Raw genomic sequence first — 16,191 nt, 5'->3', positions numbered from 1 at the left:
AATCAACTTTTAGTAGACTTTCATATACTGCAGTCTATACTGCAGTATTAAGTACTATTCGCACGGGATTAGTATTATCTGGGGACCCAGTGTGATTTAGAAATTATCCCCTACATCAGTTTCGTATGGCCCATTAAGCGAAGCCTGTGATGTAACTTAAATTTACTGACTTATCTCTCAGATATGATGTTGAGGCTTTGCATAACACCGTGTTCAATACACACAACGCTGCAACATGTGGTAAAAGGTACCGTTTCCATGTTAATCCGAGTTTTTGTCCTGATCGGCCACATCAATGCGGCACTGCGACATTTAAAGGCATACATGTATAACAAAACCCTCAAGTTTCACATGGAAAGCCATAAGAAGTGGAGGGATGCATCTTTGTGAAGTATGTGTATGCGCTGCATACCTCATGTGTGGAAACAAGCACATAGCCTTGAAAAAATGATATACAATCCCGCAAAATAACAGAGATGCTGATTTGCAGATTTCGCACGGGACTAATATTATCATAGGACCTCTGTGTCCGGCGAAATGTGGTAGTTCATTTGCGGGGGAATTTTTACAAATTACCAACATGGCAGATTCCCACGGGATTAAGATCACGGACAACCACCGCATTTATTACAAATTACTAGAGGTCACCAGGTAATACTAATCCCGCGTGAATAGGGCTTTACAATACTTTATTATAGTCTTTGTTTCATAAGAACAGCCAAAACGAATTGATGACTCATTGTGCACTACACAGATTTTTGACCAATCAAATGCTTCTTCCTAATACCATCTACAACCAATTAGCATGTAGCAAATCATATTGTGAAACCCATTTCACCTAGTTTTATAAATATCCCTATAAGTACATACTGTTTTTGCTGTGGGAAAGTATATACATTTAAAGGGGGGGTGCATGATCTCTGAAAGCCAATGTTGACATTTGAAATCATCTAAACAAACACGGCACGCACGCAGGAATGCGAAACTTCAGTTGTCACTGTAAAACACACTAAAATGCGCATCACAAATACATACAGCCACATGTAGAGCTGCCTAATGATTAGTCGCGACTAATCGTTTGCAGAATAAAAGTTTTTGTTTACATATTAAATGTGTGTGTAATGTGTATAATAATAATGTATATATAATTGCACACACATGCATGTATATATTTAAGAAATATTTGCTTGTGTATACTATAAACCTTTTGTATATTTACATATAATTTATATATCATATATATATCATATATATATATGTATATGTATATGTATATATATATATATGTATATGTATATGTATATGTATATATATATATATATATGTATATGTAAATATTTATTATATCAATATATATATATTTTTTAATTAGACATACGTTTGTGTGTGTGTGAATATATATATATATGTTTGTTGATGTACTGTGTATAATAATTATGTAAACAAAAACTTTTATTCTTTAAACAATTAGTCGTGACTAACAGAGCTGGCGCCAGACCATAACTAACAGGGGGGCACTTGGCTTCCAACGGGGGGGGCACGCAATAGCAACAATAACTTCAAAAACAAGACATTAAAACAACAAATACAGTGCAAGCACACACTCATACAACTGTTACAGACTGTCAGCTCATTTCCCGTATAAAGTGCAAAAGACCACAAACTATGCGCAAAACTATTGAACTTCGACCGCGGCGTGAGCGCAAGCTGAGCTCCGCTGCGCTCGCGCTTTGCTCGACGCAACAACAAACCGCCCTCGCGCGGCGCAAGCTATTAAAATGAATGGGTTTCATAGCTCAGCGCACACCGCGTCCTAGCTTAAAAAAAGCCGCTTCACCATAATCACGTCGTAATGCTGTTAACGGTCTATAGCCACACTTCACATTTAAGCTTATGTAATTTAAAACAACGCTTACTTACCTTTAAAATAGCTGAAGACGGAGTGTACTAACATTAAACTTCCTTAAAACAGTGTCCTGTAGATTTGTAAATTCCACCTCGAGCCAGTCTGTGTTTGCATGAAGTCAGATGAAGCAGGCGGTGCTGGTTTCGTTCTAATTGTTCTAATATCCATATTTTACACGATCCATAAAATGCCGCGAAAAATACGTTGCTAGTATCAAGTCACAAATATGCTAAAGACGTAAGACATTACATCCAATCAGAGAAACTGGTCTATTTTAATTAAAGAAAACATATCAACTATATTTTCCTCATTTGATTACATTACAAGTCATGAAACATTCAATGTTTAATTTATTTTAATTATTCTTGATATATATTAAATTAATAAAAAACTTTGTAGGGGGGCATAACAACCTGTTTGGGGGGGCACTACAACGACCCCAGATAACAATGGTGTGTTTGACATCACACGCACTGTGCGGACAGATCAGTTTATGACATAAAATAATCTCGAGAGATTTAAAAGCATTTTCACTCTCTTTCACTTTCAAAATCGAATCATAAAGTGTAGTGTGATTTTAAAGAAAAGGTATAGTATTTTACATGACTGTCATTTTGTTAATAGTCGTGTGTGTTTGTCTGCACACTTTTGTAAACACTTTTTTGTGCTATATATGCAGAATACTTCTTTCGTGTACATTTTCTAGTGTTGCACAACACTTGGCACTTACCTGTATCTCCATTAAACAGAATTCAATGTTATTCATGATAAAGTCTGATTGTTTGCAAAAGAAGCACAGTAATTGGTCACGGTTTTGTTTTTTTCCCATAAGGGCAGATAGGAATGTTTGGAATGTCTATTGGGAATCTTTATTTTTGTTGTCCCAGTGTCACAATTGATTGAATACAAAGTCTCTAATTGTATCATAGATAGTTTTAATGTACTTCAGCCTAAGATGGGCTTGAGCCCAAAATAAGATTTGTTGACATGTATGCAAACTTGGTATTTACAAAAAACACTTTGGGAATCTGACATTCTTGCCATATAAGGTGTAGTCTTATTGTTTTGAATGGATGCCTTTAGCTGGCTGTTTAAATAATTGCTCTCTTTACTTAACCTTAATGGTAAAATGGGTTTGGCCATGAACTGTAATGCGTTTCAAAGTATGCAGAGACTCAGGAAATGTGGAGATGGCAGTGAACGGGGTTTGTTGTAGTTTCTGTAGACTGTTCAGTCTAAAAGGCTTGTGTGTCTTTTCATGAATCTTTTCATCAACTATGTTTTAAATTGTTGATTTATTGTTCAGTCCAAAGGTTCTAGTATAAAATATTCAAATCTAAAAGGCAATGAAGATATGAGGATCTAATAGATATCAGAACTTTAATATGCAATGTTACGGTGTGTTTTGGGGAGTTGCCATGGGAAGTCTAAATGCAGCTGTCCAAAGGCCTATCATGATGCTATTTTTATTCTCTTTCTCTCTCTCTCTTTCTCTCTCTCTCTCTCTCTCTCTCTCTCTCTCTCTCACTCTCTCTCTATCTCTCTCTCTCTCTCTCATTCTTTCTTTCTGGTATACACATCACTGCCCTAAAAAGATCAGCCATTAACTATTATTATTACACGTGAGAACTAATCATTATTTTTCTAATCATTAATTAATATCATAATTGTTGTTGGTGTATAAAGTCGCATTCGTATTGTCTATATAATTCACTTCCTCCCTAATTTTCATGCTTTTGCATTCATTAAGACCTGGAGGCGCTTTGAGCAGCACTGTATATGTAACACTTGACCTACATACAGTTTTATGTTGCTGGTTATGATGCCAATGACATCAATGGGTTAAACCCTCACCTGCCTGTCTTACATCTTTCCTGGGAAACCTGCAGAACTGCATCAGTCAGATACACGTCTAAGGAAGCAATCTTCACTTTAATGCAAATTACAAGTGAATATATAAATGAAGTAATTCCTAAAATAGAGTGGATTATTGGATAATTTGGGATTTTAATTGAAGTAATCAGTTTAATAGTTATTTTATTAACAGAAACAGCATGCATGATCCTGCTTCCCTAAACTAAAAAATAAGACAATAATCAAAAATTTGAAATGGAAGGAGTTAAAAACAAATGGCCATGTCCTGCTGATGTTATCCTGACACTGCTTTGGTCAAGCCAGAAGGCTGAACTCTCTCACAGGACAGCAGTTGTGAAGTCTACTGTATCTAGCTTTTAAAAACAACTTTAGATTTTGAATTCAGCCTAAATTATGGGAACATTCCTTAAGGCCAAATGTGAATGTTGATCAGGCCTGATGATGAACTTTCTGACTCTGGAAACGTGACCAGATGTAAAGAAAAAAAAACAAATGTCAAATTGGTTGTTTCTAATAGACGTCATTTGAATTAAAGGTCACCTAATATGAGAAATTCATATTTTAGTAGATGCACGCACGTAGTCGCGATCCCGCACCTAAACCGAAGTGATCTTCCAGTCTGTATTTATTTCTCAGTATGACTAGTGGCTGAACTTATCTGTGATACAAATACCTTGTTAAAAATAAAATGATTTGGATAGCTAAAGACAAAGGGAGATGACGAGCATGGATCACAACTGGTTTGGCAGCCAGGCAGGAATTCAAGACATGTTTATTGTATACATCAATTTTGCACAGTAAAGTTAGCTTAGTGTAGTAGTTTATATGCTTTAGCTATGATTTGAACTAAGGTAATTTATTTAGCTTGTTATTATCAGAAATAATCGACTCTAGAGTGACTCTTTTGTTATTGATTCTATGTGGAAGTCTACTGCTAATCATCTCTGTGTTGTTTGAAAATAATAGTTTTTTCCGCCTGTGTGTTTAATCAACCACCTTGTTATGATACAAATCTGCCCACTCCTTTTATTAAAATCCAGTCTCATGGGACAAGCTGTTTGTGTTTTGTGTGCAAACTGACATCACTTTGCACAAGCCCCGCCCACAACCATTCAAAGACCATAGTTAGGTCATAGTTCTTATTTAAACATATCTTCACCTAATTTATTACCGCACGGTGGGGTGAGCGATAAACTGGTAGATAAGATAAACCGGTAAAAATTTGTCAACTGGTAGAGATTTTTTACTATCGTCTCTATCGAGGTTACGCGCCCCGTCACGTTGCTGTGCGAGTGGTCACGAAAACGTATGTGTACACGTATTTAAACACCACAGTTTTAAAACAAGTTATTTTAAAGGCGGGGTGCATGATCTCTGAATTCACCTAAACAAACACGCCTCTACACCAATAGAATCTGGACTAGGGCTGAACGATACATCGAATTTTCATCGTCATTGCCATATGAACTCACGCGATGAACACATCGCAACAGACAGCCTTGACGCGATGAATGAAGGGAAAATGGTAAGCGCATTTAATAAACGTTTGACCTATCACATTTAGTCCTGAAGACATACCCTGCGTCCCAAACCACATACTTCCATACTATATAGTAGGCGAAAAGCACTTCTTCTCGTACTCTTTGCATACTATATAGTATGGAAGTAGGCAGTTTGGGGCGCACGGGTGGTTTGCGCGTTCATGCTTTTAGGCCAATCAGGGGAACCCCCAAGTCAGCTACGTTCAGATTGATTTGTGAGGTGTCAATTGCGACGCTGTGCCTGTTAGCAAAAACGATGGCGGAGAAAGGAGAGAAGAGTGAGGAAAATGTGTTGTCAGACGAAGACCTTGTGGTGAAAAGGTACAGCACTTCAGCTATATCATGGAATTATTTTGGATTTAGGAGAGATGACGCCGCAAACACAGGTACTGTGGAAGCGGTGATTCACATATTGCGTATATTGCACGCTCAAGTTCATTATTTCAAATGTAGGCGTGCAGTATGTGGCTCTGGAAGCACAGCGGTCGCGACTTGCACGCTTTTCAACGCTTTCCAGGTGTCTAGCGTTTTCCACGCGTTTTTAGGCACAACATGTGAATGGCCCCTAAAACATGAAAAAATATAAAATATTTATCGTAACTCACATCGTCATCGCAACATTAAACAATGTCATCGCACATTGCAACGTTTCCTCACATTGTGCAGCCCTTATCTGGACCTTCTAAACTCGCCCCACACATACGCAACCTAGGCAACGATGTCAATAAGTAGACACGCCCCTTACGGCTGATTGGCTACAAATGTGTTTTCCCTTTTCCAAAGCGTTTCTCAAAATTCATGCACCCCACCTTTAAGCCGTTGAAACACAAACAACAGTTCTATATGCGCGCATATTTTTTGTGTGAGAGGAGCACGCAAGTCGCGCATGCGCTGCTTATTAAGCTCGTAAGCATTTTTGCCGCTATATTGGCCTTAACCCTGGAGAACCCAAGAAGATTTTGGGTAGCAGCAATTAACAGCGGCCAAATTTGACTTCGTGGGTTCTCCAAGGTTACATACACACATGCGTCAAAATCTCCGTCTTTGCAAGTATCCTCATAAACACAACCATTTAGGTCTTAAGAGAAAGTAAACAGCTGAAAGAGAAAACGCATATGTTACAGTATATTGGATTCAGACTTTGGTCTAAAAGAGGTAGTTACCTAATTTTGCTCCTGCTCTCACTCATGTTAGGGTATTTTCACACCTAGACCCTAGGGCTGTCACTTTTCGTTCGAAAATCGATAGCACAATCGATCGGACCAACCAAAAAAAGTTTCGAAAACGAAAATAGGCAATCGATTTTAACCAAATACTGTATGTACACTATTAATTTCAAAAGAATTAAACAGTTAAAAATATAGATGTAACAAAACTCACAAACAAGCAGAAAAAGAAAATAAAGAATTCCGAAAGTTCAGTAGGTGTGCGAAAGCTACACAGAAAATACCCAGCAATTTTACGCACCTATAGTTTCAGCTTTCAATCGCTGCATCTAGTGTTTTGCAAAGAAAATGGAGGACAACGTCAATAAACCTGTGCAACACGAGAGAGCGTCGAAATTGTGACCTTACAGGCGATGATGAGTTATGACAAGGAGCCACCCTTGCGAGCTGACAGCGACCCGCTTTTGTGATGGAAGATTGGCAGTACGAAATACGCAGCTGGCAACGAAGTACCCGAGTTTCCCTGGGACATCAGTGCGGTCGGAGTGCGTCTTCTCAACAGATGGACATATAGTGAATGAAAAGCGCTCTGCTCTTGACCCCTAAAATGTTGATCGTTTTCCTGACGAATAATTTGTAATGGCCCTAGCCTTTTTGCGCATTTCATTATGCCTGCCTAGTGCCGCCTAAGTGTCGGTTACGTTTAATAAAAAAATACACAGCATGTTCTCAACTTCAAGTAAGTCTATTTAAAGTTTCATTTTTGAACAGTTGTTTGAAATGGATCGAATCATTATTTAAAATAATTTTTGAATTGCCTAAATCATAAAAGCAGCCGGTTGAAGCCTGCAGTAATGTTTTTCATTTATGGCAGCAGTCCACTCTGCATATTTTTTTAGAGAATGTTGCACTACTGTTGCTGTTTTTTATTCTGCATGAAACTTAATGACAATGAATAAGAAATATTGCTGACTTGTGCGTTTCAGGCGCTCTCTTTACATTTGTCTGTTATTTGGCGTTGAAAATGGAAACGTCTTTTTTAGACATGGAAAATCGATTTTACAATCGATTCAATGAACACTTATATATTAAAAATTGAAAATGATTTTTTCACAAAAGTGACAGCCCTACTAGACCCCCCTAAAAGGACCCAAAAGTGATCCGAACTCAGACCACGTCCGAAGGTGGTCTGAGTATGGTTTGCTTTTGCGTTCTTGTGTGGTTCGATTTCTTTTTGAGATGTGAAATTTATGAGGTCCAAGTCTGCTTCGCATGTCGTTTTAACATTGTATCAAAATCAACTGCTGCACAGAAAGCTGGGGTCTGAGTTCTTATGAAGTTGTAATGTGAACAAGAAAGGGTCTGACATCACTTAAGTTCTAAAGAGGACCAAAAAAAGAACTGGGTCCTCTTTTGAGTCCACTATATTGTGAATACCAAAAGGACTGAGGTCACATTCGCCTGGTTCCTTTTCTGGTTCACTTTAAGTGAACTGGGTTTGTTGTTGTTTTTTTAATAACCTATATGTGCAAACACCCTTCATCAACTATCATTGAGAGAAAATCTCTCACCGTTTATGACTAAATCACTTTTCTACCCTTAAAGGCGGGGTGCATGATTTTTGAAAAACACTTTGGAAAAGGTAGTCGGGTCGAGTACCAAAACGGCGTCGCCTGGGTTGCGCATGTGTGGGGCGAGTCTATCAACAGAAGGTCCAGATTCTGAGTTTTAAGTGATTTCAAATATCAACATTGACTTTCAGAGATCATGCACCCCACCTTTAATAAGATATATTATTTATTATCATTCTTTCATCACTGACTGGTTATCTCTTCAGTGAGCTTGAGATAGGTTTGTTTTTTATCTTCTTTTTATGCTTGTACAGTATAGGTTTTTATGAGAATTATGAAAACTCTATGGCATTAAATATTTTAAAATCATAAAAACCTTATTAAAAGATAACAAAAACCTATGCATATCGTCACCATGATATAAAATGAATCATACCGTGATATAAGATAATATCGCCAAACCCTAACCGCACGTTCATTGTGAACAATAAAGCAAGGTGATTGGCATATAAAAAAAAACGATATATGCTCTCGTTAAAGATTACAGTAAACGGGAAGGGAAGCAGCAGCAGCTCATGTGCATTTAAAGAGGCACACACAAAAGTGATCTATAGGGTATTTGGACCTGAAACTTTACAGGCATATTCTGAGAAACCTAAGGCTAATATAATATCTTGAAAAATTGTCATGTGGGTGACCTTTAAAAGGAGAATGTCTATTATTTGTCTGCTGAGAAAAGATCATAAAAATCACATGTGCCTTCTCTAGACTTTCAGAGAGCTCTACAATGTCACAAACTGAGATTTGTTACCAAGTCAGAGATTTTGGTAATTCAAACATTTCTCATTAAATTCTTACAGAACCAAACTGTTATACTTGTACATTCAGCTTTCCTGTACACTCGTGTTTTATGTCAACAGTCTTATTTGTTTATTTTTGGAGGAACACTGGAGACAAAGTTGACACTTACAGTACTGTAAGGAACTGAAAACTTCAAAAAGTCTCCTGTGCAACCTCAGAGCAATAAAATTAAAGCCATTAAAATGATCTCATAAAATTAGCCAAGGCCTTGTGTGAGCATTACTTCAGTATGAATTCATAATCTTTCCTTAAGACAAATTCACACCCACAGTCTTTATATTTGCAACAGACACCATGGAAAAATACAAATCCCCTTAGCAAACAAACCAGGTCCACTAATCTAGATTCAGTTTTGGTGATCTTTTAACAGCCTCGGTTACAGTTATATAGCACTTCGGATGGTCAGATGGCTTTTTGTACAACAAGATTATAAAGAGCTTCAGTCTCAGATTTTTTGAGCTCAGTTTAACAAGATGTTTTCTCTCACAAGATACGTCGTGATTTCACGCAGCATTCTCAGTGAACTGAAGCATGTAAATCCCACGAGGTCTACCGTTTCTGAGAAACGTCGCACCAGCAACCCTCCCACACTCATTTGCTCAGATCTCATGCCATAACGCGCCTCTCCTAATGATCCGATAGTCCAGAAGCAACTATAAACCGGGGTGATGTTATCTGCACCCAGGCTAAATAAAGTTGCAGCCACATGTTTGACACACAGCCGTATTTAATAAAATAGCCATTGGGAGTATGCTAGTTTATGTTTGAATGTGTTATTGTGTATTTAGTTTGTTATCTGAGATGCATGTTTGCTTGGGTTGCAGTGTGCATATGTTATTTTATTTTTGTGCATATGTGTTATGTAAAGGTCTGTGTAGATTGACCCAGTAACCCAGTTTGTGGAGTCATGTGTCCCCTTCGGGCCCATGTGTATATGTAACTATGCATTTAACACAGAGAGGTTGTATGTTAAAAAGTAGTTATTTATAAATGACCACTATTCTGATTCTCATTTCCTTCTCGTCTCTGGAGGGGACACCACACCTATGTTACCATGGATACCATTTGTGATGATATTTTGGGATGCTGCATGATTAAACTTGTTTTTGTTTACTAGAATCTGCCAACCACACAAACTAAATATCCAAAGGGAGCCGAAATATCAGATGCAGTGTTTTTGTCAGAAAGTCTTGATCCACTGAGTATTCTCTGTGTGTGCTCTTTCATGTCTGATGCAATGGAAATCTTTTATCATCTATCATTTATCTTTATTTTCTCTGTGTGAGAGAGAAAGATTGAGAGAGAGAGAGAGAGAGAGAGAGACAAATGTCCGCACAAATATGTGACTCTGTCTCTGAAAGCCCAGCAAAACTAATTTTTTATTGTAATTTATTGTTTTCTACATAAAATAACACTACTTAAAGGATTACTCCACTTTCATAAAAATAAACTCCCGATAATTTACTCACCCCCATGTCGTCCAAGTTGTTTGTGTTTTTTTTTTGTTTAGTCGAGAAGAAATTAATTTTTAAGGGGAAAAAATGTAATTTCAGGATTTTTTCTTATTTTATTAGACTTTATTAGACCCCAAGAGTTTACAGTTTCAATGCACTTTAAAATTGCAAATTCAACGCAGCTTCAAAGGACTCTAAACGATCCCAAACGAGGCATAATAAGCACTTTAAAATCACAACTTCTCGTCTTGAAACGCACATTTGCAGACCATTTTAAACAATAAACTGACACAAAGACAATAATTCTATAATTCCACATACAACAACGTCGGAACGGTCCTCTTTCTCTACACTTGTAAACACTGGAGCGGTAGTTTTGCAAACGTCATGCGTATACGTAAGTTCACGCAGGCACGTCACACGAGAAGTTGTGGTTTTAAAGTGCTTATTTAGTATTTTTCTTGTCTAAAATGACTATCGTTTCACTAGATTACACCCTAACGTTCCTTTGAAACTGCATTGAAAGGGCAATTTTAAACTGCATTGGAATTGTTGAGGTCCAATAAAGTCTATTAAATCCTGTAATGTTTTCCTAAAAAAAAAAAAAACTGACTGAATAAAGAAATACGTCAACATTTTGGATGACATAGGGGTGAGTAAATTATCGTAATTTCTGTTTCATTAAAAACACTCAAATAAAACTTAATTTTGAAGAAACTATGACAAAAAATGAACACATACTAGATTATTAAAGGTGACATAGAATGATTGAATGGGGTATTTATCCTTGTTCTGTGATGTGACATGTAGACAAACATTTTTTTGTTTGGGTCTGTTATGCCTTAGAAGCTTCCTAAAAACCTCTCTCAGATCGCTCTTTTAGGGTGGGGGGTTTTAAACAAGTGGTTTTGCACCTATTTGGCTCCCCCTACTGGCTTAACTTGCAATCTCATTACTGATTGGCTGACTTTGCTGCCACTCAAAAAATGTAGCCAATTATTTTATAGTGGAGGGGCAGTGAGATGCCTGTGATGTCATAAGCATCAGTTTTTCAGATTGGGCCGTTTTCTGGCTGACATTTCTAAAAGAGGAATTTCTATGAAACTGAGATGTTTAGCATGTCTAGCACTTTTTGTATGTTCGGGAATGTGGGTAGACTACCATTATTTAAAAAAGACAAGGTAAAAATGGTTTTTCATTCTCTGTACCATTTAATGAATTAAATGTTTTTAACAGATACCTCTAACGGGAATTGCTGCGTGAAGTGAAACTAAAGGGTTAATAAACACAAACTGAAGCAGATGTTGTCTCGCAAACAATGATAGATAGCGCAAATATTGTAAAAACTGGTTATTTCCCACTATTAATTACATTATAAACTTGAAATTTGCGAGAACTAATACAATAACAGGCTTAAAGCAACACCAAAGAGTTTTTTTTACCTTAAAACAACGTTTCCAAAACAGTTTCAGTCGTTCATCCACTCGAAACAGCAGCCCTCTATTGGCCAAAACCGCACTAAAGAAGTTTCCAACTGTAGGGTCGCGGTCCTGTAGTTCTAGTGAAAACTACAAAAACTTGCTTTACGGCAGACCTACAATCCAATCAGAGCCAGCTATGCTGCAGTATTTACGACAGTGGTAATGGACAATTACGCTTCTAATCTGTAGGGGGAGCAAAGACCAAAAACTCTATAGCGTTGCTTTAAATAAACCCAAAACATAAGTCCACTTCCAGTTCTCACGGACACGCGTTTTATCAACTGGCTATCCTCCAGACAGTGACGGACCATGTCTCTTTATCTCATTTCGGCCATGTGGCGTGCATGCCCGCTCGTGGTGTAAAGCGAGTCTGCGCTATTCTCCGAGATGCACTTGACGGCCTTTAGTGCAGCGAATTATTAATATTATTTTTTATTTTTTTTGGACAACCTAGTTAAGGCGATAGGGGTTCCCAGCTTAGGCGGACCGCCCGAACTGCAAGGTGCTGCAGCAAACCCTGATGCATCATGTCAAAATATGTGCCTCCTGCACATGCATCGAAAGGGTTTACGGTAAAAGAGACGCTCACATTCACAAAATACTCAAAGACATTTATTTAACACTAAACTCGGATTACACATGAGATGAAACAAGTATCTGGCAATCGCGAGTGTCTCTTTTATCATAAACCCCTTCGAAGCGTCTGCAGCAGGCACTTATTTTGACATGATGCGTGATGCACATAGTTTCACATGATGCGCCAAATACATATTTTGACATGGCGAGCCACACACATGACAGGCTAAATACATGTTGACCCTCGAAAAGAAGTCAGCTGTCACCACTGGTCAAGATTGAAAAATAATCAAACTTTGATGCTCCTTATCTCAAAATGAAGAGTTTAGCCTGAATTTCATAGACTTAGGTTGTGCTCACTAGTTTTAAATGCATAAAACATTTTGTACTTGAAATCTAATAATGCCTGTCAGGTTTGTGTGAGGGTTAGGTTTAGAGTCAGTTGCGGCCCAGAGTCAGTTTAGGGATAGAAAAAACAATGGAAGTCTATAACTTTGAGTCTTGGTTAAAGGTGCCATAGAATGTAAAACTGTATTTACCTAGGCATAGGTGAATAATAAAAGTTTGGTACATGGTATGAAAATATCAGATGCCTTAAACACGATTGGTTTCTTATGTAAACCTTGTGCATGCAAAAGACTGCTGGAAAACAGGCCAATCTGAACATAACACCAACTGTGACGGTACTTTGTTTATGCTAGCTATATGCTAGCGTTTAGGCTAAAGTACTACTAGTAAGCTACTACTAAAAACACAAACTTACCACTCAGAAACATCCATTTACAATCTTCAAATAATTGATTTCTCTCATAAACACACAAAGCTACTGTAGTAGGAGCTGCTCTTGGAAAAACAGCCAATCAGAGCAGAGCTCAACATTTATTATTCATGACTTTGTCAAATAAGGTAATAATAGATAATTTCATTCTAAAGGCAAATCCTAGGGTTGTAAAACCGTCACTGTATGATTTTTGCACTTAATAAAGCCACATACCTTCTATGTAGACATCAGAAAACCATTTAACATAATTTTAATGAAGTCTATTTAACTAAGTTTGGGAGGAGCATGGTCATGTGATCCAACCAATCGGTGCAAAGAGGTGCCTATAAATGGCAGTCCCTTACCTCTGTCCCATGACAGATTTTTTGCAGCATCCCTCCTCCACCCCATCACCTCACTTTCATCTAGATTAATTATCACAAAATTTTATTTGTGTGGCATAACAATCGCTTCCCTCATGACATTGATCTGCTTTTTCATTTTGTTTGTACATAACTGCGATGGTTAAAGATGTTTAGTTTGATAATATAATTTTTTTTACAGGTGACATCACACAGAAGGGCTATGAGAAAAAGAGATCAAAACTTTTGCAACCATACCTACCTCATACACCAGGTAATAAACACATGCATTCTAGTGACCCTAATACAGACACAGACCCTTTTCTATAGTATAATGTTTATGATACATCGGCTCATTTGTTGGTATGAAAGGGGTCGAGCGTCATGTTCCTGTCACACCATCTTCATCATCTTCCTCATCCTCCCGCTATCAGCGACGAAGGTCCAATGGCACAAGGGATGAGCGTTATCGCTCAGGTGAGAAAAAGCTGGGAGGTGGTTACCATAGACCGTAAAAATTAGAATATGTGCCTTAAAAATATACAGTATTTAAAATGAACTACAGTCAATAATTAAAGAAACAAATGACGGAAAACAAAGAATTAAACTTTGTAGTAGGGTATTCTTTCATCAGATGTTATAAGTATGGAGGCTTTTAATGTTGTAATTTATCTTTAATCTGCCCTGAACACAGTCTCTCTCTCTCTCTCTCTTCATCAGATGTACACTCAGAAGCTGTTCAGGCCGCATTAGAGAGACACAGTGAAAGAAAGATGGCCGTGTTGTTGCCATCCAAGCGGCGATCACTAATCGGTCAAACCTCCATGGACACGTACACACCTCCAGGTGTGTGTATGTGCTAGCGTTTGTGCGTAAGTGTTCAGTATGTGCGTGTGTGTAACCGCTGACTCTTCCTGTGTTTGTGCAGACTCGTCCTCTGGCTCTGATGCTGAGGGGTCTCTGGGGAGGGCAGGGGGTGTCAGCGTAGACTCCTGGATCAGCAGAGCTCTCCACGCATCACCTTCAACGTCATCGTCATCATCCTCACACAGCAACAGCTCTGCCAATGCAGCTCGACTGGCAGAGACCAACATGCACTCCTTTAACCGTAAGTGCAAACATGTATTTCCACATGCAATATTTTCATGCAATCGATTTCGTGTGGAAAAACGCCTATGAAATTGCATTTTTCACATTCGGTTTCTCACAGCCAATCAACACCTTGCCAGTCACATTTCATACTGTTGTAATGTGAAAATAGATTTATCATGACACCTTAAGTGCTCAACTTTAACTCTCCTACCATTTTTCTCACTTTCTTTTACACAGTCGGTCCAATGTCTCATTTGTCTCTGAAAAGGCGGGGCTTAAGGGAAATGGGCGTGTCTGCTGAGAATGGTATTGTCATCAGGCACTCCGCTGACTACCAATCAGATCGGCCCTGGTCATCTTTGGATTCTGAAGGTGAGTGACTGCATTTGCGTTTGAGGCCACTAGTGTTTTATATCAACAATTCAGCATAATGTCAATAATGGCCCTGATGGTTTTAGGTAAAGGATGCACTGTTTTGTGTACACAGTTTGTTTTAGTAAGCTTTTAAGTTTGTTATGCTGTGTGTTACTGTACTGATATGAGTTTACCTGTTTGTTTGTGCGAAGCAGACAGTCTGTCAGCCCCTCCTGACATCACCAGCTACACATCAGACCCCGCCCCCATCTTTGTGCAACGACCACAGGTTGCCATACTAACCAAGCCTCCGCCCAAATATGGCAATGCTGAGCTAATGGAGACTGGAGATGGTGAGGAGAGAGAGAGTTTGTGTGTTGTGTACTGTTTTTAAGATTTATTCTGCATTTATACATTTCCCAGCTGCAGGATTTGAAATGATTTTTAATTCATTGCTATTATTGAAATATTTTGCCTTTTTTGTTTAGAAAATAAAAAATCAACCTTCAAAAGACAGCAATGGCAGACAATACAAGTCTAATAATACTGGGATATGCTAGGTCCCCTTATACAATAAGTGATATGTATAATAAATATATTTTACACTATACTTTTTTACACTTTATTTTTTATTTTTTTAGCTGCCCTAAAGGTGCAATGTGGGACTTTTAGAAGGATCTCTTGGCAGAAATGCAATATAATATGCATAACTATATTATCAGTGGTGTATAAAGACTTTACATAATGAACTCTATTGTTTTTATTACCTTAGAATGAGCCGGTTTTATCTACATCCATGTAAGGGGACCTGTGGTGTAAGTTGCCATTTCATACCGCCATGTTTCCACAGTAGCCCTAAACAGACGAACAGTTCTATAGATCGTGTTTTGTCACTACGTTGTCTCAGACGATTACATGTTTGTCCGGTGGCGGCTACCGTAGCTTTTCTATGCGTTTCGAAAGGTAGAGTGAGCTGTGGACTGAGCCGTTTGTTGTAATATGCTAACTGCTAAATGTCTCTAAAATCTACACACTGGTCCTTTAAATGTTTAAGTTTAATCAAATTGGCTGTGCAAATCATTTTAACTTAGTGTTTTAAATTTGACACTTATTAGATTAGGTCAAGCAATTACAATATGGGCTTACGGGTTGCTATAACTTATAAAAACAACCTGAAATTGCTTAACCTAAT

The 16,191-nt window shown here is 38.0% G+C and overlaps 1 protein-coding gene across 4 annotated transcripts in view; it reads left to right on the top strand.

Moving 5' to 3' along the window:
• Window positions 1–16,191, top strand: part of dip2cb (disco-interacting protein 2 homolog Cb) — a 51,419-nt gene that overhangs the window by 2,065 nt on the left and 33,163 nt on the right. For 2 of the 4 annotated variants that reach the window (XM_065266361.2, XM_065266350.2), the window contains exons 2-7: window positions 13,756–13,827; window positions 13,926–14,030; window positions 14,274–14,399; window positions 14,482–14,661; window positions 14,883–15,017; window positions 15,212–15,352. In XM_065266361.2, coding sequence (XP_065122433.1) covers window positions 13,756–13,827; window positions 13,926–14,030; window positions 14,274–14,399; window positions 14,482–14,661; window positions 14,883–15,017; window positions 15,212–15,352 — 759 coding nt within the window. The remainder of the gene's footprint in view (window positions 1–13,755; window positions 13,828–13,925; window positions 14,031–14,273; window positions 14,400–14,481; window positions 14,662–14,882; window positions 15,018–15,211; window positions 15,353–16,191) is intronic. The other 2 variants (XM_065266369.2, XM_065266355.2) reach the window with 1 other exon arrangement.

Source organism: Paramisgurnus dabryanus, chromosome 6 (assembly GCF_030506205.2).
Source record: "Paramisgurnus dabryanus chromosome 6, PD_genome_1.1, whole genome shotgun sequence".
Taxonomy (NCBI): domain Eukaryota; kingdom Metazoa; phylum Chordata; class Actinopteri; order Cypriniformes; family Cobitidae; genus Paramisgurnus; species Paramisgurnus dabryanus.
This window is presented reverse-complemented; position numbering and strand designations above follow the sequence as displayed.